Source organism: Puma concolor, chromosome B3 (genome assembly GCF_028749965.1).
Source record: "Puma concolor isolate L17-30 chromosome B3, mPumCon1.1.hap2, whole genome shotgun sequence".
NCBI lineage: Eukaryota > Metazoa > Chordata > Mammalia > Carnivora > Felidae > Puma > Puma concolor.
The window spans coordinates 77458695-77471599 of NC_141672.1; the positions used below are offsets into that span (position 1 = coordinate 77458695).

The 12905-nt window shown below is 44.8% G+C and overlaps 2 protein-coding genes and 1 non-coding gene across 2 annotated transcripts; 1 reads left to right on the plus strand and 2 right to left on the minus strand.

The window, feature by feature from the left end:
• RNASE9 (ribonuclease A family member 9 (inactive)) overlaps window positions 1-12905 on the plus strand; it is a 107229-nt gene that overhangs the window by 81690 nt on the left and 12634 nt on the right.
• On the minus strand, window positions 3449-12810 carry PNP (purine nucleoside phosphorylase). The gene is made up of 6 exons (XM_025920035.2): window positions 12655-12810; window positions 8816-8985; window positions 5311-5414; window positions 4942-5117; window positions 4641-4831; window positions 3449-4076 (listed from the first exon to the last, which is right to left on the minus strand). Exons 1-6 carry the CDS (start codon window positions 12663-12665, stop codon window positions 3859-3861), a joined length of 870 nt encoding a protein of 289 aa, XP_025775820.1. The 5' UTR covers window positions 12666-12810; the 3' UTR covers window positions 3449-3858.
• LOC112856759 (U12 minor spliceosomal RNA) lies at window positions 7845-7995 on the minus strand. The gene has a single exon (XR_003223286.2). It is a non-coding gene; the product is annotated as a U12 minor spliceosomal RNA (small nuclear RNA).

The following is a 12905-nucleotide window of genomic DNA, read 5'->3' on the forward strand; positions in this document are numbered from 1 at the left end:
CTCAGTCTCACCAGTCCTTCCTACTCCCCATCCCAGGTTGGTTCCCTTTGAATACCCATAGCATATTTTATCATTGGCATTTAGCATGTGCTACTTCTCACACATTATTCCTTTTTCAAAAATTTTCCAAATGTTAATATAACATAGGAAAAGACTAAAAGTAGGCATAGAAGGCACAACTAATTCAGCTTTTAATGCATATATCCTGTCTCCCCCTCAGATTGGAAGCTCTTTGTCTTATTAGCAGTTTATTTTATGGCTTTAAGACAATGTTGTATGCAATGTATATGATTAATAAACATTATTGGTATTGATAAAGATGACCATGACAGGGCCAGGGTAGAAAGCCCTAACTTGAAGTGTGTGTGTTTTTTGCCACCTATCCTGAGATGCAGGAAAATGTCCATTTTGTAGGCCCCTCTAGAGAGCAATAGTGTCATCACCAGTTGTTTTCAAGAACTACCCTTTTCTGGGTCCTCCTCCCAGACCCATCTCCCTTGACTTTTGCTTTTATTTTCTTGCTCATCTAAACTGGTACATTCATTTTGGTTGAGTTGGTTGGCACTTTGAAGACGCTTGATAAGCAAAATGTAGTGTATCCATACAGTGGAATAGTACTCAATTATGAAAATAAATGAAGTACTGATACATGCTACAACTTGGATGAACCTTGAAAACATTATACTAAGAGAAAGAAGCCAGTTAAAGTCCATATGATCCTATTTACAATTCCCTTCATATGAAGGCCCAAAATAGTTCTATCTTACAGAGCAGAGAGTAGATTAGTGGTTTTCAGGAGGGTTGGGAGCAGAATAACTAAAAGGTACAAGGTTTTCTTTTGAGTTGATGAAAATGTTCCAAAATGGACTGTGAGGATGATTGCACTTATGTGTGAAAATACTAAAAGCCATTGAGCTGCACACTTTAAATGTGTGAATTTTATTGTATGTAAATTAGCTCATTAAATAAGCCTTCAAAATAGAAATTAAAGGGGTGCCTGGGTGGCTCAGTCAATTAAGCGTCCTACTCTTGATCTTGGCTCAGGTCATAATCTCAAGTTCATGAGTTTAAGTCCCACACCTGACCTGGCTCTGTGCTGATGGTAAGAAGCCTGCTTGGGATTTCCCCCTTCTCTCTGCCCTCCCCCCCCCCCGCCCCCCGTTTGTGCTCTCTCTCTCAAAATAAACTTTAAAAAAGAAATCAAAGACAATGTGTTTGTGTTTTCTTTCTCCAGCCCATATGCCCTTGAACCTAGTATTCCAGTGCATTTAGGATACTCAGTACCTATAATTAAATAGTACTTGCCTGTAGCTACTTTCCTTGTCATATCTTAGTTTTCCTATAAAGAATGTACAATTTTGTTACTACAGGAGATATTCAATGTCCTAATGTGAGTATAATAATAAACACTTCTGTAAAGTCAGTAAACCTTATTCTTCATACTTAGAACTAAAAAATTAGACTCTTGCATGAGGACAACAAATGAATATTCTTCTTGAATCTAGTATTCTGTCACAAAATTTATGATGCCCTTTACAGGGTAAATGGGCAAACCCATCTACTAAGTCTAAACACCAAAGATGTGCTTAAATATTCCACCTGAGTCTCTCTGAGACATGTTTTTCAGATGGCACCATTCTCATTCCTGAGCCATCTCACCAAGAGCCAGATCAGGGTGAGAAAGCTGAGCACCACATGCACTCTCTTGTAACTTCCAAGTATTTGCCCATGTCTCATTAGAGCCCTGCATGTCCTCTGTTCTAATCACACCTGTTGTGATAATTACCCACGGAACATGACTACATTTTATAGCTCTGTGCTTTCACTCACCTGGTGTGAAATCCTTTTCCTGCCTTCCGTCCTTTAGGACTGAACTCAAAAGTTTTCTATGAAACTTCCCTTACCCAACCCAATTCTCAAGGTCCAGTGTATACAACTGGTCTATCCTTTGGGCTCCCATTGTATGTAATGTGTAGAATATTCTATACTGTCTTATAGTGACAGTTAATGGTTTCACAAATATATCTCTTAAGATTAAAGGGCAGTTTGGGGCGCCTGGGTGGCTCAGTCGGTTAAGGGTCCGACTTCGGCTCGGGTCACGATCTCGCGGTCCGTGAGTTCGAGCCCCGCGTCGGGCTCTGTGCTGACAGCTCAGAGCCTGGAGCCTGTTTCAGATTCTGTGTCTCCCTCTCTCTCTGACCCTCCCCGGTTCATGCTCTGTCTCTCTCGGTCTCAAAAATAAATAAACGTTAAAAAAAAAAATTTAAAAAAAAAAAAAAGATTAAAGGGCAGTTAAAGAGAACCTTTGTTATATTCTCAATTTAACATTCTTAGCTGAGTGTTATAGAGGTAATTCAATAACTTGATTAAAAGAAATGTTTATAAACCATCTCATTAGATGAACAAGTTGCATATATATCTAAAGGACACACAGTACTTCCCTCTAAACCAGCTTGCTTATGGACAAATGGCAGATGCTAGCAGATTGTCTCAAGGTCCAGGTAGGGTTTTAGAGCTGGTGGGGGTGGTGACAGGGCCACTCCAGAATGCTTTTTGTGTTGGGCTCAGGTAAGTTGGTTAGTTACCAAAGGATTTAAAAGAGGTTTTAAAAGCTTTCTATTGTAAATTTCTATTGAAATGCCATTACTACTAGATGCTCATCCAGCTAGATCTTTTATCAAAAGGTAAAGAGGCCTGGGACGGTAGTGTGGTTTTGAAACATGCCATCCAGTCAGCTGAATGCAAACTGGTAAGTGAAAAATAGTGCAGTGAACCAACAAAGGGCAACACCTAGATGCTGTGTGACAGGGAGGTTCTGACTGAGCAAAAGTCAAAAGACTAGAACCCAGAAAGGAAATGAGGAGGGAAGGAAAGGAAGTGCTCTAAGAAGTGAAGTATGAGTCAACTTCACAGGTTTGCCTGGGGCTGGCAGGACTCTAATCTTCATGGAGTGGCTGCTGGCAGAGAAAGAGGTAGTATTCTAGTATTCAGTATTCGCTACAGCATTGTCAGAATGCAGAGAAGGAATGTTGGGTTGTCCTTAATTATGGCAGAAGTTAGGGTAGGGAGGAGAAAGAAAACAACAGGAAACAGTTAGGGCTTAAGAAGTAGCCACTGTGGAACAGTGAGACCAGTGAGACGGTTCAGATATTCATGAGGGCATAGACAGGGAGCAGCACAATCAGAAGGCTAAGGTCAGAGGCAAGACTGGTCTGAGGAAAGCTGCCGTCTTGTGCCAGGTGTTAGCTCTTCCTTCTTCATCTTCTGACATCTTTATCTCTCATCTTTGGCTTTCCTTCATCCTTTCCTGCATTTACACACCACCTCATCTCAGTTTTTAGTGGCTCGTCTCAGAAGCAGATAGTCACACTGGACATGTGATCTCAGTCTTTCATGCCAAACTTGGCCTGTGCTCCAAGCCTTATCCCAAAATACACTAAACATTAAATTATTTCATCTTTTTTATTCTCAAAATATGAATAGTATTCGAGTCCAAGAGGTATTGGACTTGTGCGAGGCAGACTGAGTCTTCAGGAATGTGAAATCATCTTATCTCAGAAAGATAGCAGTAGGTACCTGTGCCAAGTTCAACAGCCCAAATCACACCTAGGGCATATACATGGCTGTGTGATAGGGCTTGGGCCCCAGCTCTTGAGGAAGAACAGGGGTGGAAACTGTTGAGACAACTGAGCAAAAAAAGAGGAGCCAGCACAGAAGGGTCTGGTGGGAGAAATGGTGGATCTTCCTCTCCTTTCTCCTACTACTTAAGGGCAGAGGCACATAACCCCAGCAAGGGGCCAAAGTAGGTAGTAGCTACTTGGATCCTATTAGGGAGAGGCCAGACCACTCCAGGGCTGGTTAATTGCCTTTGCCAGGCAGTGGAATACTAGCCATAAGAATAGATACGAACTGTTCCAATTTCTGTGCAGCTTTTTTCCCGGACTCTAATACTTCCTCATGATTGGCCTTCTCCTTGGTTTCATAATCCTGGATGACTTTGTTAGTGATGAGGGAGAAGCCAAAGACTCGAAGTCCACAGTGCCTTGCAACTATAACTTCTGGTACTGTGCTCATGCCTGATGAGGAGAGAGAGGGAAAACAACTGTCAGGACCCTCAAATGACTCTTTTCTTTACCCTCTGCCCTCATCCCCATTCATTACCTCATTGACAATTCAACATCTCAAAAAAACATCCAAAGAAACAGCTGATTTCTTGTCTAACTTAGGTTATTCTGTATTGCTTAAAAGAGTGGGGCCTCAGAGGACCTTACACATTTCTTATAAGTATTACCACTGCAATGCTTTATTTCTGTTTGTGGTCATTTTGAAGTCAGTTCTAATGATGCGGTTCCATCTTCCAGCCAGAGGTACAGAAAGCGGCTATATTTTTAGAACAATCTTCAGAAACATCAAATCATGGATGGGTCGTTAGCATTATAGCTGTTAAAGCCCTAGGTGCTGGGTAGGGAGGTTTAATGCTACAACACACCAAACCCCAACACCTTTAAAGTCAGTTTAACTCAATCTTCCCTTAAGTCAGATCTCTCACTTTACAGTCTAGGTCTACAATCTTACACCTTTCCATCCCTATTTTACCAGATCCCTCCCTGTTCAAGCCTCCAGTCAGTTCCCCTTCTCACCAACAGCATCTGCCCCCAGCTTCTGCAGCAGCCGACACTCAGCCACAGTCTCAAAGGAGGGGCCTGCCAACATCACATAGGTGCCTTCCTGAAGCTCTCTCTGCTCCCCCATTTGTTTCCAGACACTGTGAGCCTTCTGTCTCATATCCCGGTCATAGGCATCAGACATGGCAGGGAAACGAACTCCGAACCTAGGGCACAGGTTGGAATCTCAGATTACTGGAACATAAGGAGTTCTGACCCCCAGACAAGTCCTTAAACTGTACCCAGCTATTAAAAAAAAAAATTGCAAGATACATACCTATCCTCATTGGGCCCTCTGAGAGGGTTCAAACCACAGAAACCAGGTAGGTTGATGTGGTCGCGGATCAGCATGATATCTCCAACCTCAAATTTGGGGTTGAGTCCTCCAGCTGCATTGGTGACCACTAGGGTGTCCACACCCAGAAGGCAGAAAACCCTCACTGGGAATGTCACCTTACAAACAAAACATAAAAGATCAGAAAGAGTTCTTTAAAATGTCACCAATCTACCCACAGACATGCATGATACACACCACGAAAGAGAAAGGAGGGGACCAAAGTCAACCTAGCCCAGGTACATAGGTCATAAAATGAGACTGAGAACTCTCTCCCCCTTCTTCCGGACCAGGCTTATGCCCCTGAATTACCTTTGAGAGTGGGTAGCCTTCATACATGTGGAACCTGCCCTGCATCATCACACAGGCTCTGCCATTCAGGAACCCAAACACCAGTCGACCAACATGACCTGGCACTGTGTACAAAATAGAAAGAAAGAAGAACAGGATGATGTTTTCATACAACACATACCCACTGAGCACCTAGTACAAGCCAACTCATGGTGCTCAACATGAGAGGGTATAATTAAGCAAAGGATGACATTACTAACTCCACTTTCAGAAAGCTGAAGTCTGGTGGAGACAGGAACAAATCATAAGCTTACAAATGAGTATATAAGTACATCCTGAGATTAGAGCTAAGGGATAAGGATACTCAATGTGAACCACATATCAAAAGAAGGATTTTTTGTTATTTTATTTTATTATTTTTTTAATGTTTATTTATTTTTGAGAGAGAGAGAGAGCATAGCAGGGGAAGGGTAGAGAGAGGAGACACAGACTCTGAAGCAGGCTCCAGGATCGGAGCTATCAGTGCCAAGCCCAATGCGGGGCTCGAACTCACAAACTGTGAGATCATGACCTAAGCTGAAGTCAGATGTTTAACCAACTGAGCCACCCAGGCACCCCTTAATTGTTTTTACAGAGAGAAAGTATGTGAGTGGGGGAGGGGAACAGAGGGAGAGAGAGAATCTTAAGTGAAAATTCTCTTAAGCTTAAACTAAAGATTCTCCATGCTAAGCATGGAGCCTGACACGGGGGTCGATCCCACAGCCCTGGGATCATGACCTGAGCCAATATCAAGTTGGCTCAACTGAACTACCCAGGTGCCTTAGGGAAAGGTTTTTTTTTTTTTTTTTTAAGAAACTTCAAAAGAATGAGAAAGCCATATTGTAAGAGAATAAAAGTGAGCAAAAAAAAAAAAAAAAAAAGAAAGAAAGAAAAGAAAAAGTGGGTAATAATAAATGTAGCAAATGCAGTCCTTAAAGACTTTTCCAAAAATTTTAAAATTCTCCAAATATGTCTCCATATTTATTACCCTAACTAAACCATGTGCCTCCTCACTCTTGAAAGGGAGTTCATAGTGTATGAGGGTCCTGAAGAGGTTACTGAACAACAGGAGGAGGGGCTGAGTTTGGACCCCTACAAGGCTTCTCCATTATGACCCACAAAACAGTCCTGTGGTAATACATACCCCAAATGGGCCCTGCAGGGGTGTGGGAATGCAAAAATAACTCCCCACACAGACATAATAACCATTATTACCATTTCCCTTATCTGGCATTTCTCCTCTAATGGAGGCAGCCAACCTATCCCCTAGGGAATGGGTGGTCCGAGAGAGAGGGACCAAAATCAAGAGGAAGAGTTCAGGGAGAGTCAGAGACAAAAGAGCTTATTAAAAAAATTCCAGTAATAGAGCAGAGGTGGCAGAGTTAGGAAAACCTGAGTATAAAAAAGAGGCTAATAAAGTTTAAAAATTAATCCACTAATCACTTACTGCAGTGCCCTTCTCAGTGGGAAGGAGTGGCAGGTGGGGTCAATGTCATTGCCCTTTCCCTTAGAAAACTTTTTGCCCTTTGCCCTCCCTCTCGTTTTAATATTTCTTTACCCACCCCCACCCCCACATCCCTGCTTTGGTCTTCCAATCTTGCTCCAACGGGTTTGAAAAAATATATGTGCAAAGCCTTAACTCTCTGGGGAAAAGAGGACAGAAGGTAGAAATTTATAAAATTAATAAATCATGGGAAGTTAGTTATCTGAGAATTAATAAGTAAACCAAATAAACTACCCTTGTCCTTAATTTACTTGGTCCCTCCCACCCTTTTTTTCCAGAGAACTGGCTAAGGTTGTTAACCTAATGTTCATGAATCATAGATGAAAACAGTTTCACAGGCCGTTAGAAAATGTCAGTAAATTTAGAAGATTTAGCCAACAAGAGAGGGGTGGGGGGCAGCGGCAGAGGTGCCTGGGTGGCTCAGTGAGTTAGGCATCTGACTCTTGATTTTGGCTCAGGTCATGATGTCACAGGTCCTGGGATCCAGCCCTGAGTCAGGCTCCTCGCTGAGTGTATCAGTGCCCCCTTGAGAGTCTCTCTCCCTCTCTACCCCTCCCCTGCTCTCTCAAAATAACTTAAAAAAAAAAAAAGAAGGGGATGCCTGGGGGTCTCAGTTAAGCGGGGTTAAGCCCGACTTCGGCTCAGGATATGATCTCAGTTTGTGGGCTCAAGCCCCACAAGGACTCTGTGCTGACAGCTCAGAGCCTGGAGCTTGCTGGGGATTCTGGGTCTCCCCCCTCACTGCCCTTCCCCCACTTGTGCTTTGTCTCTCTCTCTCTCAAAAATAATAAACATTAAAAAAATTATATATAAAAAAAAGATTCAGCCAACATGGCTAATAGTGAAGGGAAGTGGAGAGTAGTGAAGGAAAGTGCAGGGCCACTCCAGGAGTTGCCCACAGTGGACCCATAAACCCTCAGGGTTAATCCAACTTATCACTTATAGGAAATAAGCACCTTCTCAACCTCATTTTTCTTTCATACCAGTCTACTCTTTCAGTATTAAAAGGGGATGGACAGATCGTGACTCTCAAGCATCTCACAAAGTAGGTGAGTCACATTAGGGGCAACATTTACTTGCTCAAAAATTCATCTCACATTAGCTGGGAGGATTTGGGTGTCACCCTGAATTGTTATTTTCCTTACTCATGAAGTTTAAGGCATGGCCTTTCCCTTTTTTTTTTTAAATAAAGGCTACCCCCAAAATGGGACTTGAACTCATGACCTGAGACCAAGAGTTGCATGCTTTACCCACTGAGCCAGCCAGGTACCCCACACTTGGCCCTTTTCTAAACCACAGCTTTAGAGTTTTCTGGCAGCTATTAGGATGCTGGGTATGCTACCCTCAGATCCATTATTGCTCCACAGTGCACAGGTAACACCTGCTTCCTCCCCTCCTTCAAAGGGTCAGTATGAATCAGGTCTTGTGTGTTCATGTGTTATCTGTGTATTTTGTCTGCAAGAACATGGCAGTGTTCATTTGTTGCTGCGCACCAGTGAGTGCCTTATCCTGGGACAAGAGCTAGAGCTGGGGAGATTGGGAATGGCAGGAAGACATAGGACAGGGGTCGCCTGACTTTGTCCCGGGAAGTTATAGGCACTACTTTATCCATTTAACCTGCAGACTGAAAGAAATTGGAGGGATATGTGCAAGTGGTGGGTACCCTGGTGTGGATGGGGGAGGAGAGTGTGAGTGAGGTGCTGTAAAGCTTTAAGGGGCTCTGGATCATCACAGCATAGGAAATATGTCATCATATGGTATCACTGCCACACACATGCCCAATCTATTATGAAATTTCTACTGGGGGAGTTTCCTTCTAAAGTCATTCTGATTCATAGTGGTCTTTTTCCCTCTCTTAAACAAGTTGTCTTTAGTCAAATGCTATACAGGATAATCAGGTGCAGGCCTGGTGAAAGCAGACCTTCTCATCAGAATCCCATCAGTATCCCTCAGTTCAATCCCTCAACTCCCCTTTGCCAGTACCTGTACTTTGGGAAAAGTTTGGTATCTCACTGTAGTCAAAGCTCTCGGCCTCAGTTAATTTATTGACCAGATTTCCTAACCCAGAACCACAGATTACTGCCACTTGAGGTCGGTGCTTGGTGCGGCACAGAAGCCATTTTGCAGTGTTCTGATAATCTTCATATGTAAATCTAGGAAAAAGGAAAATGAAAGTTAAGTTTTGCTCCCCTCCCAAGGGCATCATAGACTAATGACCTTCAGTGCAGAAAGGCTGCTAGGAGTGCTGGGGTGGGAAGGGACACAGAAGGGGCCAAAGAGCTGCCCCAGAAGGGAGGATCCTCTCTCAGCAGGGTCCACACTAAGCTCATCCACCCACCCACTCCTCTTTCTGAATCAGACCCCCTTTCTGAATCAGACCCACTGAAAGTCTGATGGGAAAGTCCCTCCTCATTCTATAGCCTGGCAAAAGTTAATGGTGCCTATGTTTCCACCCCCAATCCCAACTTCAGTTTTGCTACCACTAGCAGGTTTAATTATCTCTCTTTATGACAAAGATTTAGAGAGGAAGGGATGATAAGTCTACATAGAAGTACAGGGAAATAATCGAATCAAAGAAATAAAAGGGCTGGATTTGAGGATGAAGGCTAAAGAGTATATTCAAAATGGTATTAAGACCTTCCTTAGGGCAGTGACAAACCCAATATAATCCTTCTACCCTACTTATCAGTAAGGACACTCAAAATGTAATTAACACTACCCTGAGGGCAGGGATAAACCCAATTTCCTTTTGGACCCTTGCCCTCCAATTCCTCCCTCAGACACTTTTATTGGTTGACAAAAAAAAAAAAAAAGGCAATGGGAACACTCCAGAGTTGAAATCTATGTGCCAGTTAGTTCCCCCAGATCCCTATTCTGGGATACCCAGACCAATAAAATACAGATCCCTGTCAAATGAAATTGCAAGCAGTAATTCAAGACCAGTGACTAGACAAGCACAAAAAAGCAGATGGAGTAGTCCACAACTTTGGTGGTCAGTGGCTGAAACAGAACTATTTCAGCATCTGCTTGAAAATACAAATTCTAGGGGCGCCCGGGTGGTTCAGTCGGTTGAGCATCCGACTTCAGCTCATGTCATGATCTCATGGTCTGTGAGTTCCAGCCCCCGTTGGGCTCTATGCTGACAGCTCAGAGCCTGGAGCCTGTTTCAGATTCTGTGTCTCCCTCACTCTCTGTCCCTCCCCCACTCATGTTCTGTCTCTGTCTCTCTCTCTGTCAAAAATAAACATTAAAAAAAAATTTTTTTTTAAAGAAAGAAAGAAAATACAAATTCTGGAGCCCAACCCTAGAGATCCATAATTCTGGGGATCCACAATAGTGTCCTAGGTAATTCTCATTCAAAAACCAGGCTTAAGGGGCGCCTGGGTGGCGCAGTCGGTTGGGCGTCCGACTTCAGCCAGGTCACGATCTCGCGGTCTGTGAGTTCGAGCCCCGCCTCGGGCTCTGGGCTGATGGCTCAGAGCCTGGAGCCTGTTTCAGATTCTGTGTCTCCCTCTCTCTCTGCCCCTCCCCCGTTCATGCTCTGTCTCTCTCTGTCCCAAAAATAAATAAACGTTGAAAAAAAAAATTAAAAAAAAAAAAAAAAACCAGGCTTAGTTATTTCTGGTCAAGAGGAAGGCAGAACTCAACCTGGGTTCTAGTCTCAATTCTGTCTTTTTAAGCAACTAAGTGTGTTTCAAATTCTTTCCTCGGGTAAAAAGGAAGTAATTGGCAGCACCTGTCTTGACCCCACCTGTCTTATAGGTACAGTTTTAAAATTAATTAAAAACTTATCAGTAAGTTCCAAAACCTTACCAGTTAAGACTCCATTATGTCAGGGTTTGAGTCCAAAGCACTTGAATCTTCCTCCCTGCCTTTGTTCTCCTCCCTGCCCTCTCCCATCTCCCTTCTCTTCACCAAGGTTCTTAGCCCTTCAGAGACCTAACCACATACACTTGCCATACCCATACATCTTAACCACATACACTTACCGTGCCCATACATCCCCAAGAACCAACCCAGAATTTTTCTCACAATACCAGTCCAATTCTCAAACCCCTATCTGGAAAAATGAAATGTTGAAGTGGGGGACAAGTGGAACTGAGGTATGACAGAGCTGAACACAGCTAACCAAGCCTCCAAAGGAAATCCTTCTCTTCAAAAGCAGAGCCTTTGAAACCAGATGACTCTACAACAGGCTACCCTCAGGGAAGTAGCTGGGTAAGGGACAGGGGAAATGGAGCCACAGGATGATGGAGAGAGAAGCAATGAAATGATTAAAAGTTAATCAAATAGCATCCCCAAGAGGTGCAAAAAAAAAAAAAAAAAAAATGAAAGAAGTATGAAGCCCTGGCCACCTAGCATATCTAGCAACGACTTATAGGACTTCTTCAATGGGCCATCAGTTCCCCAAGAACACCCTGGATCCCTGTGCATCCAAAAGCCACTGTGGTCCCTGATTCTGGTGACTTGGACTGGGATTTCTGGGGCCAAAGCAGACAGAAGAATTTTCAGAGGTGGGAGGTAGGAGGAAAGGGCAGAGTCTATTGTTCGGTCCAATTAATAAGGATTTCCTTCTCTCCTTGGAGACTTCATCCCCAACTTATTTAAAATGTTTTTTCTTTTTTTTTTTTTTAATTTTTTTTTAATGCTTATTTATTTTTGAAAGAGAGAGAGACAGAGCGTGAGCAGGGGAGGGGCAGAGAAAGAGGAGACACAGAATCCCAAGCAGGCTCCAGGCTCTGAGCTGTCAGCACAGATCCCGACGTGTGGCTCCAACCTACGAACTGTGAGATCATGACCTCAGCCGAAGTCGGACACCCAACCAACTGAGCCCATCCAGGTGCCCCTAAAACTTTTCTTTTAGGGGCGCCTGGGTGGCTCAGTCGGTTAAGCGTGGGACTTCCGCACAGGTCATGATCTCGCGGTTCATGAGTTCGAGCCCCGTGTTGGTCTCTGTGCTGACAGCTCAGAGCCTGGAGCCTGCTTGGGAGTCTGTGGCTCCCTCTCTCTGCCCCTCCTCCGCGTGGGGCTCTGTGCTGATAGCTCTGAGCTCCGATCCTGGAGCCTGCTTCGGATTCTGTGTCTCCCTCTTTCTGCCCCTCCCCCGCTCACGTTACGTTTCTCTCAAAAATAAACATTAAAAATTTTTTCCTAAATAAAAAAAATAAATTTTTCTTTTAGATTGTAAGTAGGCTCCACGCCCAACGTGAGGCTTGAACTCACGACTCTGAGATCAAGAGTCACATACTCTGAGATCAAGAATCAGACAGCCGCCCAGTCCCCAACTTATTTTAACTGGATCTCCAATTTGGTGGGAAGAAAGGTGTTGAGAGAACTTCAGACATCTCTCCTCTGAAGGAGGAACTCCAGATACGGGCACCAAAAGAACCTCGCAGCTTTACCTAGACTCTGCAAAGGGAGTGAAAAGCACAAGGCGTGGGTTGACCTCTTCCCGGTATGCCGGTCGGGGTGGCTGGGGGAGAGAGAGTACGCTTCCCCTACAACTTGCACCTCAGTGACGGCGCACACGCACATAAACACACCCGCCCCCTTTCCCAAGTAGAGTGCACGGTACCACACCGTGTCCCCTTCCTGCTCCGGTGGGGCCATCACTACCCGATTCCCGCGTGCGCCCCGGCTGTCGCTGGCCGCCTCACTGCTCTGCCGCCCTGCCGCGACACGGGCTCCCCCGCCAGGGGTCTCTACATCTCCAGAGCATTCGCTCTCTCTCCTGGCCCTCTCGGGGCCCAGGTGCCGGGCTTCCAGGTCTCAGTGACAGCCATTCCCCTTCCCGGGTTCCCCGGGCCTGGTGCTCGTCTCACCCGTTCTCCATGGTGCCACTGCCGCCCTCTCGAGGAGCCCGCCCTTCTCCGCTCGGATCCGGTCTGCTGAGCTGCGCCGCCCTGCGCTGAGCTGTCCTCGGCGGGTGCGGTGTATACAGTGAGTGTACTGTTACTCGCAGCTGGCTTATATCCCAGCCTGGAGTCCCCAGCCAATAGCAGCCGAACACGCAGGCCGGCCCCCATCTCCATGGCGACACACCCAGATTCAATTGCCCGAGGCTAGGCTAACA